Source organism: Pleurodeles waltl, chromosome 1_1, assembly GCF_031143425.1.
Source record: "Pleurodeles waltl isolate 20211129_DDA chromosome 1_1, aPleWal1.hap1.20221129, whole genome shotgun sequence".
NCBI classification, from domain to species: domain Eukaryota; kingdom Metazoa; phylum Chordata; class Amphibia; order Caudata; family Salamandridae; genus Pleurodeles; species Pleurodeles waltl.
This window is the reverse complement of record NC_090436.1, coordinates 998,986,554-999,006,061: the sequence shown is the minus strand read 5'-3', so window position 1 is coordinate 999,006,061 and position 19,508 is coordinate 998,986,554. Positions and strand designations below refer to the sequence as shown.

At 46.1% G+C, this 19,508-nt stretch overlaps 1 protein-coding gene across 1 annotated transcript in view; it reads left to right on the top strand.

Moving 5' to 3' along the window:
* The window catches only part of MTHFD2L (methylenetetrahydrofolate dehydrogenase (NADP+ dependent) 2 like), a 255,601-nt gene that overhangs the window by 40,023 nt on the left and 196,070 nt on the right, over positions 1–19,508 (top strand). Inside the window, exon 3 of the mRNA XM_069230293.1 lies at positions 10,090–10,212. Within this exon, the coding sequence (XP_069086394.1) occupies positions 10,090–10,212 (123 nt within the window). The remainder of the gene's footprint in view (positions 1–10,089; positions 10,213–19,508) is intronic.

The window sequence follows — 19,508 nt, the reverse complement described above, 5'->3', positions numbered from 1 at the left end:
TCAGGTTCCGCTTGCGGGGTGGTTCTTCTTCAGCAGGAGGTGGGGTTCTGGTGGCCTGTTGTTGTGTGGGGGCCTCCTGTCCACTAGCGCCGGCGGAGGTGGTAGGCTGTTCCTGGTCTGGATTAGTGACAGGGGCCCTTTGGGGTGCCACATGGTCCCGCAATGTGGTGACTATCTGGTTAAGGGCCACGACGATGGTCCCCATTGCGGAACCAATGTTCCTCAGTTCCTCTCTGAACCCCATGTTCCGTTCCTCCTGCTGTGCCTGGATCTCCTGGAACCTGGCCAGTACCGTGGCCATCGTCTCCTGGGAGTGGTGGTATGCTCCCATGATGGAGGAGAGGGCCTCTTGGAGAGTGGGTTCCCTGGGCCTGTCCCCCCCTCGTCGCACAGCAGCCCTCCCAGTTCCCCTGTGTTCCTGGGCCTCTGTCCCCTGGACGGTGTGCCCACTACCACTGCCCCCAGGTCCCTGTGGTTGTTGGGGAGGTGGGTCAACCTGGGTGCCCTGTAGTGGCGGACACACCGCTGATTGACGTGTCCTGGAGACAGAGGCATGGGCCCGCTGGGTGGGAGCTGTGCTGGTGTTCGCAGAGGGGGTTAGGTCTGCTGTAGCCTGTGGCTGTCTGTGGGGAACCGACTGTCCAGAGGTCCCCGATGGGCCGGGCTGGTCATCTGGGTCCAGGGAGACAGAGCTGCTGTCATCGCTGGGGGCCTCTTCTGGGGGTGGGATGGACATCTCTGTACCCTCCGTGGCGGTGTGGTGGCGTTCGGGTCCTGCAGGGGTATAAGGGTATGGTTATTGCTTCTGTGTGTGGCATTTCGTGTGATGGGTGGGTGGCCGTGTACCCAAGTGCAGGCATTCCCTTGTGGGGGCTTTTGTGAGGGTGGCTTGTGGGGGTGATGTGTGTGTGCAGTGGGCATGCTTTGGTGATGGGTGTCCATGCTTTGTGGTCGCATGCAGGGCTTGGTGTTGGGATGGGTGGGTTGTGATGGTGAGCCATTTGCAAGGAGTTGTTGTGATGGGGGTGGGGGTGGGGGTATGTGCTGGCATGCAGGTGGGGTGGGGGTGGGAAGAAGTAGTTAAGAATTGACTTACCAGAGTCCATTCCTCCGCCTACTCCTGCGAGGCCCTCAGGATGCAGGATGTGCAAGACTTCCTCCTCCCATGTTGTAAATTCTGGGGGAGTAGGTGGGGGTCCGCCGCCAGTCTTCTGCACCGCAATGTTGTGCCTTGATACCATGGAACGCACCTTCCTCCGTAGGTCGTTCCAGCGCTTCCTGATGTCATCCTGATTGCGTGGATGCTGTCCCACCGCGTTGACCCTGTCCACTATCCTTTGCCATAGCTCCATCTTCCTAGCAATTGTGGTGTACTGCATCTGTGCCCCGAAGAGCTGGGGCTCTACACAAACTATTTCCTCCACCGTGACCCTGAGTTCTGCGTCAGAGAACCTGGGGTGTCTTTGGGGTGCCATGGGGTGGTGTGGATGAGGTGAGGGATGTTGTATGCGTTGTAGAGTGTGATGTGTGTGGTGGTGTATGGTGTTTTGTGCGTGGTAATTGTGTGGGTGATGTTGTGATTTGCCTCTGTGTGATGGTCTACTCTAAGCAGTGCTGTCTCTCTCTGTCCTTAATTCGCAATTGTGGTCGTAGGGGTTTGTGGGTGATGTGGGTGTGTGTTTTATATTGTATTGGGTGTGTGGGAGTGGTGTGTGTATGTGTATCAGGTGTGTGTATTTCAAATTGTCCAATGTGGTTGTGTTTTGTAAGGGTGTGTGTATTTTGACCGCGGCGGTGTGTACCGCCAATAGAATACCGCGGTTGAAAGACCGCCGCATGGATTCGTGGGTCGGAATGGCATGGGCGTATTTGTGTTGGCGTGACGGTGGAGGTTTGGTCATCGCCATTTTTTCGCTGACCTTTGGTGTGGCGGACTTTTGTGGATGTCGGGCTTTTGGAGGTTTTCAAGTAGCGGGTCAGAATGACTGTGGCGGTTTACTGCGACCGCGGCGTTGTTATGGCGGTCTTCTTACCGGCAGTAAGCGCCTTTTACCGCCGAGTACAGAATGACCCCCTTCATCTCTTGAACAAACTCCTTGTGTACTGAAATTCGACACACAGCCTGCCTGAAACGACGCACAGCCTGCCTTGCAACAAGAAAATCACCGCACAATCAAACCGGAACAACGCAGCCTGACTTCCCAAGTGAAGATTCGATGCAGCGCCTGCCTTACAACCAGAAATTCGACGCACAGCCCTACCGGATTGACGCACAACCGAACCGGAATGATGCAGCCTGATTTGTCAAGTGACGAAGGTCCTGCAGTGCGACACAAAATTCAATGCAACACCTGTGACTTTGTCCCGCTTGCCCAGGTTTTCCACGCATCACCCCTGGGCATCAAAAAGATCCCTGCATCACAGTGAGGAACCAAGACTGCGTGCCAGAAATTGACGCAAAGCCCCTTGCAGTGTGAATAGAAATAGAAATAGAATAGTCTGTGCCGCACCTGAAATTCTGACGCACACCCTAGTTTTCCACGCATCTCCTCCTCTGCGGTTGCCATACGTGTTATTTTTTATGCAAACTGGGTACTTTGTGTGATCAAGAGATAATTGTTGATTTCTAAGATTTAAGACTCTTTTTAATCTTATAAATGTGATATCTCAACTTGTGATTATTGAAACTTTATAGTTTTGACCTTAATTTAACCAGATAAATAAATGTTTTTCTAAACCTGTATGGTGTATTTCTGTGGTGTGTTCACTGTGTTACTGTATGATTTATTGCACAAACATGTTAAAGATTGCCTTCTATGTTAAGCCTGACTGCTCAGTGCCAAGCTACCAGAGGGTGGGCACAAGATAATTTGGATTATGTGTGACTTACCCTGACTAGGATTGTGGTCCCTATTTGGACAGAGGTGAATACCTCCGCCACCTACAGACCCCATTTCAAATATTGGTGATCAGCGTGGAATAAGACTTGAGTTTGTTCAGTGACATGCAATAGCTACATGTACACTACATACCCACAGTTAAAGGTCAATTTGATTTTTCTATTTTTTGCTGCAAAGCTTCCTGCTTGACATTTTAATCTAATCCTAAACAACATGTCTATGGCTGGGTCTCAAGGAGGAGCTGGAGAGTTTGACCTAGCTAAGCTGGAGACGTACACTGTCAACCAGTAAGGGTTCTGCCAGGGGATGGGAGTACCTACCTGGGGTGTCTCCGGGAAGGATGAGTACAAAAAGGCATTTAGGGCCCATTCACAAGAGGATGTTGAGCTGGATGGGTCAGAGGATGGCTTCCCAGAGGATTTGCCAATAGCAGTGGGGGGGTGGCACCCCTGGATTTGTGCCCCTGCTAAATCAGGGAACAGTGTCTCAAGCCACAACCTAACCACAGAGCAAAGGAGGGAGGAGAAAGAGTTCCAACTACAATTGGTCAGATTAAAAATGGAGGAAAAGAGAGCAGAGAGAGAGTCAGAGGGGAGCTGAGGCTGCAGATGAGAGACCCTTAGCTGAAAAGAAACTACTTCTTGCTCATGAACTGAGTCTAAAAGAGTTGGACCTCAAGTCTAGGCAGTCGGAGTCTAGCAGTGATGGTAGCAGCATACATAGAGGACCTGCTGGAGACAAAAAGGTTTGTATACCCACAGATGTGGTGCGAAGGTATGTGGTGGTAGATGACATTGACAAATGGTTTGATGCCTATGAAGTTGCACCAAGGGTTATAAGGGTTTCAGAAGAGCAATGGGGGGTTGGCTTGTGGAAATATGTATCAGTAATTGGGAGGTACACACTTCTCACCTTAGAACCAGAGGACCGTAACAAATACCCACACATGAGAAACATTTTAATTGCCAAGTTTGGACTGACCCCTGAGCAGTATGACCAGAAATTCAGGGGCAGTACCAAACTTTCCCACCTAACTTGGGTAGACTTTTATGATTCTTCTAGCAAGGCACTGAATTGATGGGTGCGGGCAGTAAAGTAAATTATTATAAGGTGTTATATGGTTTGATTCTGAGAGAGCATATGCTCAGTATCTGCTTTACAGAGTTGTGCAGCACCTGCTTGACCGTAAGCTGACTGATCTCAGGAAGCTTGCAGAGGAGGCAGACCTCTGGGCTAGCACCAGAGTGTCCAAAAATGTATCCGAGGGGGACACCCACAATGGTGGTCAGGGATCCCACCAGAAGAAAGAAGGGGGGGATGACTTAAAAATAAGGAGTTCTCAAAAGGCCCCCAAAGTAATGATTTTGCAAAGAAACCAGGATTCTTTGACCGTAAGAAAGGGAGGTATGTACCCCAATGCACAGAGTGCACTAAGTATGGTCACTCTAAGGGCGGCTCCAAGTGTCCCAAGAGGGCACAGCCCCCCACTGTAGGGCAGACACCCGGGTTGGAAAGTGTAGTGCTCGGGGGAAAGGCAGTCCCAGTTAGCTGCGGGGAACAGATAGAGGTGACCCTAGTGTCCCTGGGAGATGATGAAATGGTGCCAAAAGCCCACATGCCTGCTAATACTTCCATGTATAGGCAGTGGGTCACCACTAACAGGCAAAGGGTGGAGGCTTTGCATAACACAGGAGCCAGCGTGACTACTGTTAGGGGTCAGCTGGTGTCAGCAGAGCAGGTCATCCCCAATACATTCCACCAGGTCCTAGTGGCTGACAATTGTGAGAGCCACCTACCGGTAGCGCTGGTTCCCTTTGAGTGTGGGGGGGTCTCTGGTACTCTGAAAGCAGCTGTGAGTCCTGCCATGCCTGTAGATTGTCGGTTAGGCAATGACATTGAGCACACTACCTGGAAGGAGGTAGAGCTAAGGTCTCCCCTGGAGATGTTAATGTATGCCTGAGTGAGTCTGCAGAAGAGAAAAGAAGGGAGTCAAGGGCATCTGGATCCTGGAACTATGGCCCAGACAGCTGCCAAGGAGAGGGGCAAAGGGCGGGGGAGGCTGGTCCCAGAAGTTCCTACGATGGTTGACGGGGTCCCTGAGGAGTAAGCCCCTGAGCCAACTGGGGAGGACATTGCTGCCCTTGGTAACCTACCTGATCTTGCTGGCTGGCAAGTTGAGGGTGGGCCAACCAGGGAGGGATTCTGCTAGGTGCAGAAGCAGTGCCTCACTCTTGAGAGTCTGAGGAAATAGGTCTTAGCCCAAGCAGCAGGTGGAGCCACTGGCAATCACCATATTCATTGGGAGAATGATCTCCTCTACAGTGAGTTGAAGGTACCGGAGGCTGGGGCAGAATGTGTGATGGTGGTCCCCAATTGCTACCGGGCCTTCCTACTGGGTCTGGCTCACAACATCCACCCGGCAGGACTTTTGGGGCAAGACAAGACCTGCAATGCTAGTGGAAAGACAGGGAAAAGGCTCAAGCGCCCCCTTGATCCACTCCCTGTTATTGGCACCCCCTTTTAAAGGGTGGGCATCAACATCATTGGTCCCTTGGACCCCATGACTGCCTTAGGCACCAAGTTTACCCTGGTTTTGGTTGACCATGCCACCCGCTACCCAGAGGCAATCCCTCTGAGGACAGTGATTGCACCAGTGGTGACTAGAGCTCTAATGGGGATATTTACCCCTGTGGGATTCCCAAAGGAGATTGTGCCTGACAGAGGCACAAACTTCATGTCTGAATACATAATGTCCATGTGAGATGCATGTGGGGTGACCTACTGGTTCACCACCCCTTACCATCCTCAATTCAATGGTTTTGTGAAGAGATTCAACAAGACCTTAAAAGCCATGATCACAGGCCTCCCTGAGGCCATGAGGCACAGGTCAGACGTCCTCTTGCCATGCCTTCTCTTTGCTTATAGTGAGGTGCCCCAGAAGGGGTGGGGTTCAGTCCCTTTGAACTGCTATATGGGTACCCTGTCAGAGGACCCCTAAGCATATTAAAAGAGGGGTGGGAGAAAGCTCTCAGGAAACCCCCCAGCATGTGGTCAGTTGCATGATGGCCCTCCGTAACGAGATGCAGTGCTTCTGGGAAAAGGCCAAGAGTAACCTTGAGGCCAGTCAAGTGGTTATGAAACAGTGGTATGGCCATAAGGCTATCCTGGTAAAGTTTCAACCTGACGACAAAGTTTTTTAGTGATGGAGCCAGTAGAGCCGAGGGCCCTCCAGGACCGCTGGAGTGGCCCATTTTAAATCAAGAAGCGTAGGGGGAAGGCCACTTACCTAGTGGACCTCAAGTCCCATAGAAATCACTCAATGGTGCTCCATCAGACCCGACTGAAGCCTCATTTTGAGAGGCCTGAGGTCAGCATGCTTCTTGTGACAGATGAGGGTATGGAAGAGGAGAGTGGACCTCTCCCTGACCTCCTCTCTTCCAAGGAGGTGAGGGGTCAGTGGAAGGTTTCAATCTTTCTCATTCCCCGACCCTGGATCAGAGAGCAGACTGCTACCAGTTACTGGAATAGTACTCCCCCCTGGTTTCCTTCACCCCTGGACATTTGTGTGTCCATAATATTGACACAGGAGACAGCCCCCTGTAAAGAACAACATTTACAGGTTGTAAGCCAAGGTGAGGGCTAGCATTAAGGAGGAAGTTGCCAAGATGCTGGCTCTTGGGGTGATTGAGAAGTCCAGCAGTCCCTGGTCCAGCCCTGTGGTGCTGGTTCCCAAGGCTGCTGCTGCCAGTGCCAAGCCAAAACTTAGGTTCTGCATCAAGTATTGGACTGTCAACTCTGTCAGGAAGACAGACCCTCACCCCATCCCCCAAGCTGATGAGCTCCCAGACAGGCTAGATGGTGCCAAATTCCTCAATACTTTTGATCTCACATCAGGGTACTGGCAGGTCACCTTGACTGAGGGGGCTAAAGAGAGATCTTCGGTTTCCACCCCTGAGGGACATGACCAGTTCTGAGCGATGTCCTTTGGTTTGAAGAATGCCCCTGCAACTTTCCAACAGTTGGTTAACAGGGTTCTAGCTGGGAAGGATGTTTTCCGCGCAGCGTACCTAGACGACATCGCCTCTACAGTTCCAGCTAGTAGGAAAACCTGCTCCACCTCAAGGAGGTGGTTTAGGCTCTGCAACTGGCAAGCCTGACCATCAAGTCCAGTAAGTGCCAGATTGGGCAGAGTTCCGTGGTGTACTTGGGACACCTAGTAGGTGGTGACAAGGTGCAGCCCCTCCATGCCAAGAGTGAGACAGTCATGGCCTGGCAACCACCTACAACCCAAACTGAGGTGAGAGCCTTCCTGGGTCTCACAGGGTACTACCTCAGATTTGTTAAGGGCGATGGCACCATAGAGGCCCACTCAACAGAACTCACATCTAAGAAACAACCTAGGTTGGTCAAATGAACAGAGGCTTGTCAAAAAGCCTTTGACTCTCTCAAGGAAGCCATGTGCAGGACACCCGTGCTCAAGGCCCCTTACTACACCAAGGAGTTCATTGTGCAGACAGAAGCTTCGGAGCATGGCATAGGGGTGGTTCTAGCACAGTTGAATGAGGAGGGACTAGACCAACCAGTAGCCTTTATTGGCAGAAGGCTATTACCACAGGAACAGAGGTGGAGTGTCATAGAAAGAGGAGCATTTGCTTTGGTCTGGGCACTGATGAAGCTGGGACCTCACCTGTTTGGGACTCACTTCCGGGTTCAGACAGACCACAGGCCCCTCAGATGGCTAATGTAGATGAGGGGTGAAAATCCTAAACTCTTGAGGTGGTCTATTTCTCTACAGGGGATTGACTTTACGGTGGAGCATCATTTCTTCCGCCTTAGCGATGAGAGCTCCCAAGGAGTTGGGTAGCCCTCCCCAATTTCATCCGGGGTGGGGGACAAATGTTAGACATGACAGCTTCAGTGTGGTCATCCCTCAACTTTTTTCCTGCGTCCCTCTACTTTTCTGGCACTGTTTGTGCTGGGTCTAGGACTCTGCACACTTTACTACTGCTAACCAGTGCTAAAGTGCATATGTTCTCTCCCATAAACATGGTACCATTGGTTCATCCCCAATTGGCATATTTGATTTATTTGTAAGTTCCTAGTAAAGTGCAGTACATGTGCCCAGGGCATGTAAATTGAAGGCTACCAGTGGGCCTGCAGCACTGGTTGTGCCACCCACATGCGTAGCCCCTTATCCATGTCCGAGGCCTGCCACTGCAAGGCCTGTGTGTGCTGTTTCACTGCCTCTTCGACTTGGCATTTAATGGTTCTTGCCAAACCTTAAACTCCCCTTTTTCTACATATGAGTCACCCCTTAGGTAGGCCCTAGGTAAGGCAGGGTGCTATGTAGGTAAAAGGCAGGGCAAGTACAGGTGTGTTTTATATGTTCTGGTAGTGAAAAACTCTTAAATTTTACACTACTGTGAGGCCTGCTCCTTTCATAGTATAACATTAGGGCTACCCTCATATACTGTTTGATTGGTAGATTCTGATCAGAAAGGGGTAACCAGGTCATATTTAGTATGGCCAGAATGGTAATCGAACATCATGCTTTATGGTGAGGTTGGATTTTATATTTCTATTTTAGAAATTCCACTTTTAGAAAGTGGGCATTTCTCTGTACTTGAAATCTGTCTGTGCCTTACAGCCTGTCTCCAATCCACGTCTGGGCTGGGCTGGTTGACAGCTCCCTTGTGCATTTCCCCCAGACAACCAAAAATAGAGGATACTCAGTCACACCCGCATGCATCTGCATACTGAATGGGTCTTCCTGGGCTAGAAGAGTGGAGGGCCTGACACTTACATTTCAAAGGCTAGTGGCCTGCCCTCAATCAATGGACTGCCAAACCCCCTACTGGGACCATGGCAGACAGACTTGTACTGAAAGGGGACCTTGTGCACTTCAAAGCCACTCTTTGATGCCTCCCCCACTTCAAAGGCATTTTTGGATATATAAACTGGGTCCCTGACCCGACCAAATCATACACTTATTGACCTGAACCTGCAATCTGTCAAGAGGAACTGCCTGGATGCCCAAAGGACTCATCTGGACTGCTTTGCTGAGAAGGACTGCTGCTCTGCTACCTTGCTGCCCTTTGACTGTGCTGAGAAGTGCTCTCCAAGGGCTTGGATTGAGCTTGCCTCCTGTTTTCTGAAGTCTCAGGGCCACAAAAACGTAATCTCTTGAAGAAACTCCTTGTGCACTGAAAATCGATGCACAGTCTGCCGGAAACAATGCACAGCCTGTCTTGCAACTCAGCCTGACTTCCCAAGTGAAGACTTGATGCAGCACGTGCCTTGCGGATGGAAATTGAACGCACAGCCCTACTGGATCAACAGACAGCCGAACTGGAACAACACCGCCCGACTTCCCGATTGAAGAATCTGCGCCTGACATGTGACAGAAAATTTGAGGCATCCCTATACCGTATCGATGCAACGCCTTTGATTTCATCCCGCTCACACAGGATTTCCACGCATCGCCCTAGAGGCGTCAAAGAGATCCCTGCATTGCACTGAGGAACCAAGACTGCATGCGAGAAATTGACGCAAAGCTCCTTGCAGCATGGAAAGAAACAATGCATAATCCATGCCTGGGTGGTATCTCCGCCCCTCATCGTCGTTATTATTGCTTGTTATAATTCCATGTCAGTAGGTACTCATTGTTAATTTTCCTCATGCTCTTGTGTTTCTCCACCCAATTGTATATTTTCATTTTTTTTGTTCTTCCCCACTGCCATTTGTAAATATTTGTGTGTTTTTGCACTGACCTCTTGTGCATCTGTGTGGTTATATTTTTCTTGTACCTCTGTTTCTTCTAGTAAGGCACTTAAGGGCACTTTGGTCTTTGCTCTATGGTTAGCACTTTATAACACATTTAAATAAATGACTTGTGAGTTTATGAGAGTTCTTTCCAAAGAGAACGGTGGGGCAAAATACACAGAAATAAATATATAAACCTGTCTTCCACTTTGAAGTGCAATTTGCACTAGACGATTGTACTTTGTATGTTGCGAAACATGTGCAAATTGTGATTTTTTTTGTGGGTGTGAGTCAATTTACAAGCATAAAAATAGTATGTGAATCTGGCCATCTGCACCTAGGGGTTTTGAAAATGTAATGTTGTATATGCCGGTCATTTACGTGTTGTAAAACACTTTAATAGTGAAATCTATCCACTTTCTTTCAGGTATTACAAGTGAAGTGATACTTAGACCAAGCAGCGTTTCACAGGAAGAACTTTTAGATTTAACCGACAAATTAAATAAGAATCCTGCAGTTAGTGGAATATTGGTCCAGCTGCCTGTGCCAGGTATGTGATTAGGTTAGTATTTTGTTTTTGTGACTATGAAGATTTATCGGTATTGCACACTGTGCATAACAAATTGTCTCCTTGCCCTAGTATTTATTCGTAATCATCCAGCCCAACATGTGACGCACTGCTACGGTTTGTTGTTTCACTAATGTGTGTGGACTTAATTGTAATTTACAGGAATAAACAACTCCAGCTAGTGAAGCACAACATTACTTTCAAAGTCCTATTCTGCACATCCAAAAACCTACTGTATTATTTTAATTTAATTATAAAGCATACTTTCACAGAAGACTCTCACCAGTGAACTACCCATTGGCTTTTGTACAGCTCATACTATAACATGACACCCTCCTACTTAGAATAGCAGATTACATTTAGATGAGAGGAACTGTACTAAATTGACGATATAACATTTAACTTTTCATTGCCAGCTGGTACAAATTAAAAATGCTTAGATACATCTCATGTTTAAACTTAGAATGTGGATCTGGGCGCCAGACGAGAAATGTGACTAACCTTCAATTCTTGGTCTTGCCAATAGATGTTAAGAGAGGCTTTCCCAGGACCTGTTAGTGGTCTCCCACACTCTTGTCTTCGAAATTTCTATTTCCTTGTCTGCATCCCAGTATTTCCAGGAAGCATTGATTTCTGTTACTTAGATGCCACCAGAGCAGAATGTACAGGAAGTAATTGCTTTCGTCCCCCATTCCAGCTCTTTCAGAAAATTAATTGTTAATTTGAGAAGGGAGAACCCTTACACACTAACACAAGCCTCATGGAAAGTCTGCTCAACCCCTGGCACCTATAAGATGGGTATCAGGCAATTTCCCCTGTGAATGCTTTTTAAGTTGAAGTTGAACCAACAATTTTAATTAAAGAACACAATGCAATAACATTTTCAAAATTAGCAACCAATTAATGAGCAAGAGGATGCCACAATTATAAAGATAAGGGGAAGGGAGATATTGATTGTTAAGCGTTCAAGGCAAAAATTGGCTAGAAAAAATAAAGCACTGTTAAATACCATTAATTGGCACTATACTGGAACTGAGGTGCAATTTCAGGCCGATCCAGAGAAGGGGGTTGATGCACCAAGTAGGCCATCCCAATCAAAGTTTTCACCTTTAGATTTTTTCTCTGTAATCAAAGTAAAAAAAATTCAACAGAGCCGGAGTTCAAGGCTCAGCCTGGCAAGAGTCCCTCAGAGTCAAATACTTCATTGTCGAGCTCCAGCTAGAGCCATTGGTGTTGTCACCAAAGGCTCCAAACAGGTTAAAGCTCTATTTAATAGTCACTGAGGTCACTTTATGGTGGATATAATTTGCTGCCTCCCCCTAACAAGTTGTTACCTTGCCACATAGTCACTTTTTTGTTTTTCAAAATCCTCCAGCCTGGCCAACCTGCAAGCTGTAACAATGCAGGGTTCCTTGAGGCCCAAAACCTTTTTCCACAAGGTTCAGCTAAACTTATTTTCAAAACAGCAAAAAGCTCTAAATCGGACAACCTGGTTTTCTTGCCCGTCTAGCGTGCAACCTCACTGGGCAAGCCTGAGCACTTTGGCCAGGTCATTCAGAGATATATAAAACTGACTGAGGCACGTTTTACTCCACTTGTGGGGAAAGTGCTTATTGGTCTCTCCTACAGCCACGAACTTCTCAGGGCAAGCTTCGGGGCACCAAGTCTCTCTCCAGCCAGGGCTGCTGCAGTGTTCAGGCCTCTGCAGTATCCTGGTCTTCTTAGTGCCAGGAATCCGCCTGCTTTTTGTGGCCTTTGACCAGGCAAAAAGGAGGTCAGCTATTTGACCTATGGTGAGCAGTTCCAGTCTCTGGGTGCCAATCAGAAGGCAGTAGTCTTATTGATTTTAGCAGGGCATTTGTCTTAAGGTGTAGTCTTCCCAGATCCAGGATGTTCTGAGGAGATGGTGGTGAGGTGCTAGTCTTATCCTGTGTGTAAGACACTGATTGGAGAATGTTCACTCCCCAAACTTGTCTATTTCCTCCCGTTGTGTCACCTCATTTTGCAGGACTTTCTCTTTGCTTTATTGTAAAAAGAGGCTCTGAAGTGCTAAATTCAGTATAGCTGAATCCCTCTTACCTTTGGAAGTGCCTCAGACAGGATTCTACTGGTTCCCTGTATTTATGAGCAGTCATCCCCATTGTCAAGGTCAAAACTGGTTCTCCATCCTTTTGGGATTGGAACCAAAGGGTCGAGGAGGGTTCTAGTAACAAATGACAGTACATCCTGTCAGCCCCTTTTGAAATCAGCAAGTCAAAAGAAGTATTAAGCCTGTCCTTTAATCTGCAATACCCCTGCCAGATGTCTAATTCATACTATATCAACAATAGTTAACAATGCCACTGCCTTCCGGGGTGCAAATGCCAAGCCATTGTGCTCTGAAGAGCAAGGTTGTTAACTCCAGCCAAGAATATGCATTAAGTCTTTGAAGGTAAGATAAGTGTCAGAAGTTTTTAAAGCCTGTTTTAAGCCTGTTTTGACTCATGTAACACAGAGTACATTTTTATAATGTCACTCTTCCACTACAGTTATTACAAATCTAATGACACTGTTGAAACAGATTTTGAAAAAAAAAAAGAGCAAATAATCTTGAAGTTTTTTCCTGGCATTTACCGAAGTGGGGATATCCAGTTAATATTTTAATCACACCAAGATCTGTCTTATAGAAAATGTAGCTAAAAAAACACAAAGGAAACATTTTTAGGCATTCAGTCTGTATGATGGCACACTTTTTTCCCATTTATATATTAGGCACTGTGACCTGAGGCCTATAAGGCAAACTTTAGGGGGGACTTATTAATATATATATATATATATATATATATATATATATATATATATATATATATATATATATATGTAAAAAAAGTGGTCTAAAGGTTGCTGGGCGGCACACTCCACTGCCGGTGCCCAGTGACGGAGAGGACCAGTCTCGTAAAGTATAAACAACAAAGAGGTTTTCACCGCACTCCACGAAGTCTCAATAGTGCAATTTATTTCAAAATATTTTTTTGAAATAAATTGCACTATTGAGACTTCGTGGAGTGCGGTGAAAACCTCTTTGTTGTTTATATATATATATATATATATATATATATATATATATAAATATATTTGTAGCATGTGTTAGTTGCAGATACACATGCCACGACTCACTCCTGTCATCTAGTGTTGGGCTCGGATTTTACAATTAGTTTTTCTCGTCAAAGTCTTTGATGCTCCTCCACTTCGAGTGAATGTGCATGCTTAATGGATCCATTATTAGATTGATTTTTTCAGACAGATAGCTCTGGAGCTCCGTGCCATTTTGGTGCCCTGACAAATACGCAGAACTGAATTAAATCAGTACGATGATACTTGGAACAGCCAAAGGGCTTCATACGAAGAAGTTCACCAGATACAAAGGGATATTAACACCCCTAAAGACTGAAGATTTCTACTCTGACCATCAGGGGCCATATGGTTATTAAGGACTGGAATGCTGAAAGAAACAAGATCCCTAGCACTTTAAATTTTCTATCATTTGGTGGTTATTGTTGGACGCTATTATATGTAAAAATATGTTGAACATTTGTATATGTACGTATTAGTCAGTATGTTGTAGTATGCAGTATTGCTGTATTGAGTGTATGTGATGTACTTTTTCATGTGATGTTTATTTAGGTTTATTTTTGAGTTTGGATTGTATTGTTCTATTTTGTATATTTAATTTGTGGTGAGTTTGAAGTAAATATACCCCAAGAAAGCAGCATGAGTAACTATTTAATCTATGTGGTCTCTGATGAATTAAATGAGGTTGAATTTATGGTGTAGGGGGGCACATATATTTCTAGTACTTCACATATCACTGCAGTCCATGTCACCATTGTCCACATTCTCAGGTTACATAGACACAGAGAGCCCTACACATTACACTCACAATGATGACTTTCAGGGAGTGCCCCCTGGTTATCCAGACCCTTTAGACGTATATGATGTTGTTCCTCCAGACCCTGATATTGATATGCCAGCTCCAGCAAAGGCACCGCCACCAGATAACACTATTTCATACCATAGTATTTTACGGCATTGAGCAGACTCTCGTAAAGTCCAAATACACTCCGCTGAGGAAGAGGGTGATTTTTTTTGTAGAAACGCTCTCCAAGACTGAGTATTCTGTTCATTGTATACCTGTGATAGGAACAATGCTCAGGGTTTCTATTGAGATATTTAAAGAACCAATTAATGCAAGGGTATTAACACCTAGAGTAGAGCTCAAATACAAGCCTTCTCCCAATAATGTACTCTATTTTAGGGGACACCCTTCAAGTGATTCCCTAGTAGTTACAACAGCTAGAAAAAGGGCAGCTTTCCAAAGTACAGGTGTCAGTCCTTTTCCAAACAAGAAGAGTAAGCATATAGATGCGGCAGGGAAGCTTGTGGCGGGCAGGACATGCCAATAATTGGCGCATAGCCTATTCAGTACATCTGATGTCTAGTTATAATAGGACTACCTGGGATGACATGCTGGAGAAAGTACAACACCTCTAAGAACAATATAAACAAAAAACTGAAGAGTTAGTTCTGAGGGCAAGAAAATCTCTAATGCAACTATTTGGTGTGCCCTTGACAATGCGGATAACGCTGCATGAGGAATTACTTCTTCCATTATACTAATGAGAAATGCTTGGCTGTGCATCTTGGGATAGGAACCCAGGGTTCAGCGACACGTCTTAAAGATACCTTTTTATGTTGAATCCCTCTTTGGCGCAGAGGTAAATACTCAGAAAAAGATACAGAAACCTGGACATCCTTGGAAGCACTTTAGTCCACAACACCTGGGCAGCAATCCATTCACAGGCTTCAGGGCAGAGGTGCATTCAAAACTACTGCTACTGACAATCAGTCTTACCAAAAGCAATAACAAGCATACCACCAGTAAAGTACTAGAGACTACAATAGAGGAGGCTACAAAACAGGTAGCCAACAAGGTAGAGGTAAAGCTACTTGCAGAAAGGGAACCTCTACCTCTAAACAACAACTCACCACAAATTCCACTCATCACACAACACCTGTCGGGAGAAAACAGCACAGTTCCACTACCTGTGGCTAGAAATAACATCCGATCAATGGGTGTTGTCTGTCGTCCAGCACAGATAGTGCTTAGAACACCCTTCTCACCCCCAAATGTTCCACCAAGCAAACAGACCCCCAACCCCCAAAAAGTCCTGTTGTCAAGAGTGGCAATGGCACTTGTCCGAAAAAACAAACGGGCATGGCTGACTCCTGCAACAATGGTAGCTTAAATGGAATATAGCATAAGCCTTAGGAGCTGGACAATCGTCAAGCGTTAGGGCATGGAAGTCTGAACTGGATTGGTGCAGGAGGGCCAAAAGGGTGGTCTACCTGAGTAGGGGTGCCCTATAAAATGGGACAAGATATGGGGCAGCTGGAGTGTGCATAGAGAGGAAGAATGGGAATTTGGTTGAGGCGACAGCAGTTGGCAGATTGCATGTGATTGAGTAGAGCAAACAGCCCTCTCTTGCCATTATGATACAGCTAATAATGGGGGTTTTGCTTTTGCCTACTACAGAGGTTGCATCCTCTATGGAAAACTGAGATTTGTTATCCAAATTGTGGCAAACGGTCAACAATATGCAACAATTATTTGAGTTTGTTAATAAAAAGAATAAAAAAAAGATGCCATAGAATCAGTTCCATAAGGAGAGGCATATATTCCCTATACTCCCCCCCCCCAAAAAAAAGGACGGTATGGTGAGTCCACTACTGGATTTTTGCCCACTCAGTCATTACATATTGTCAGAATTGTCAGAACACTTCCAGATGGTAACTCTACATGATGTGCAATGTGATGTGTCCCTCTGCTACAAGAAGGCAACTTACTGGCGGCACTCAACCTGAAGGATGCCTACTTTCTTATCCCCATTCAACCAGCGCACAGCCATTATCTCCAATTTGTGGTAATTGAACGCCATTACCAGTTCAAGGTGCTGCCTTTCGGGGTTACAACAGCACCTCGAGGATTCACCAAATACCTGGCAGTTATAGCAGCCCACTTGAGAAGGCACTATATCCATGCCGTCCTATACTTAGAAGAGAAAAAGTTAAAGCAGACGCAAAGGCCTGCAGGACACATGATGGCTTCTTGTATAGCAATTTTACCTCATGTCAGGCATCACATGCTCCCCCTGCAGTTGTGACTGACACCTCAGTGGAAACAAGCAGAAGGTGGTTTGGAGAATCTAATGTTGATTCCGCCTATGGCTCACCGATCATTTCAGTGGTAGAGCATAGGCATCCTCCTTAGGGGCAGACCCAATCCCATAAGTGAGAATCACCACAGATGCTTCACTCATAGGGTGGGGGTGCATATGAAGGACATGACAGTTCTTGGACCCTTCCCCAACAAGAGCTGCACATCAATGTGACAGCAATTCAGTAGGCTCTAAAAGCCTTTGTGACCAATGTAAGGGTGTCTTGCTCAGAACAGACTGTCACATAGGTTCTCATTATTCCAATGAGACTACTGGATTTTGAGTGGCAGAATCGCCTGCGGTGTGGGAGACTGAGTCTAACCCACTACAGGTGACACCGGTCGCTCAAATCTGGGTTCTGCTCCGGCTAGCTAGCAGTGCCTCATCTCTCCCCCAGGGCAGGGATGATTGGGCAGCCAGGCGCATGAGATAACTGGTTTCTCAGGGAAGCCATGGTCACTCCGGTCTCATCCGTTTCTCTCAGTTACATTAGTCTCACATACACAATGACTAACAGAGGCAGTATATATTTCAATAATGCTTTAATAAAGCGACTGAATCTTAGATAGCAAAGTGTGAACTGCAATAACTAGGACAATACAGCATGACAAGATTAAAATTGTGACAAGGAGGGTGAAACATTAAAATAATGCTACCATATTGTCACTAGAGTCAACAGACTAATTCCTACCTAGGCTATAATAGAGCACAGCGTGTTAAGCTCTAATTCTGCCCTTCAGGTTCCCCTGGGAAGACCCCCCGTGCCTGAGCAAAGGCCTGAAGCCTGCAAAACAGCTGTAGCGAAGTATTCGGCAATCAGCATAAAGTCGTGGTTCTCTGGCTGGAATCTCCCTCTAACGTGTAAGGGACAGGGAAGTGTTTTTATAATAAAACAGTTGGTGTTCTAAGAAACTGTCCCTACGTAAGGATGTGTATTCTCTATGAATGTCAGAGACTAAACTTATACCACTTTCAACGGCAACCTATCTTACTACAGCCTTGGAAGAAGCACAGAGGGAACAAGGATGTCTTGTTTAGGAACAGAGTGCTGGCCTAGGAAAAAACAGTCAGATAGAGAGAAAACAAAACAAGACTGTAAAAGTGGCTACTGTAACAATAATAAAGCAAAGCCAAATTAAATATATCTAGGTTAAAGTGCACAGCGGCAGGCCTAGTATGTTAAAATAACGTTCATGAAGCTACAACTAAAATGGCTACACAACAAGACATGACAGTAATGTGCTACATACAAAACTACGGGGGCACTAATTAGACACAACTGTCTTGCTTAGCTCTGGAGATTTGGCATTGGGATCTTCACTATCACATGCATCTTCTAGCAGAATATCTCCTGAGAGTGGGCAGTTCTGTGGCAAACCTGCTAAGCAGGATGCAGCAACAAGTCCACAAGTGGGAACTCCACCCACAAGTCCTTCAAAGCTACTCCCAGTGTTGGGGGATGCCAGACGTGGACCTGTTTGCCACTGCAGAAAACTCAAAATCCCAAAGTTTCACCTCCAGGTACTGACAGCCATAGTCCTTAGGCAGTACACTGTGGATGAATTGGTCAGGGATATTTGCCGATGCTCTTCCACCTCTCCCTCTCGTTCCTTATTTTGTCAGGAAACTCAGACAGATATCTCTCAAAATGATGCTAGTAGCTTCCACCTGGGCAAGACAACCTTGGTACACCACACTTGTGGAGATACCTCTAGTACCTCTCGACAAACTTCCTAACACCCCAGCCCTTCTCACTCACAGCAGTGACAAAGTCAGGCATCCCAACTTCAGACAACTCAACCTTGCAATTTGGCTTCTGAAGTAATTGAGTTTGCCTCCAAGTGTATGGACATTCTTAAAGAGGCAAGGTGTCCAACACCTAGAGCCTGTTACTCCAGTATTGGAACTTTCATAAAATCACATGCTTCAATCATTCCCTGTTGTCGAGATGGGAGTCCCCAGGTACCTTAGAAAAGTAATGTCACCATAGACTTACACATAGAAGCCTTGGGCCTTTCGGATTAGTACCATAGCCGAGTCATTATTTAAAAAAGGACTAGACCTAAAATTCAAATGATCAGGAGACACTAACTTGTAGAACTTTACTGAGAGATGCTTCAATTCTTCATATTTTCTACAGCACAGCGAGCTAGGGAGTCTCCATTGAGCTCTGCTCAGTTTGTTCCTGTCAGAACTCTTCAAGGGGATTTCTACTGATTTTCTTGTTAGCATTTCACAGATGTATCTGTGTTTGTGGTGTTCAAACTGATATTTTATTATGTTAGACACACCTAAGAAAGGACTTTTCAGATCCTGTAGCACTAGCAGAAAAAAGAGGCTCCACATAGATGACCTTCATCAGGATTGTATATACTGCCTCTATCCTGCCCATAAAACCAAGGACTGCAAGGTATGTCGCACATTTTCTACTGAGGCTGTAAAAGACCATGAAGTACGACTCCTTCTATGGCTCCAAAAACGAAAAACCAGAGAAAATCCAGTCTCTGATGATAAGAGAGACAGGCCATCTATATCCTCTCAGAAGAAGCCTCTTAAGAGAATTAAAGATGATTTGACAGCCCATTCCACTGATGAACCATAGAAGAAGGTGTCCAAGAAGCATTCTCAATTCTCCCACAAATACCGCAGCCCATCTAAATCACATCAGAAGAGTGACCTCTGTTCAGGACAAAAGGAGAAAACTGGTTCACGTTTCTCTAAAAGCTCTCAAAAGTAAACTTCTGAGCCTCCAACTCCTCCACCTCAGGTGAAGCACACATTTAAAAAAACCTTCATCTGCTCCACCACAGATGGCTCGTTGGTGACATCTCCGTCATTGAGAAAATCATAAGTCATGACTCCATCAACAATGAGGATCATTACAGCAGCATCAACAGCATCTACCGCTAAAACTATTACACTGTCAATGATATTGTCAACTAGCTGCACACCTATTTCTTCTACAGTGAAGATTAGTCCCTTGTCCACTCTTCTGCCGACGAAGGCACACCCACCGATGACAAC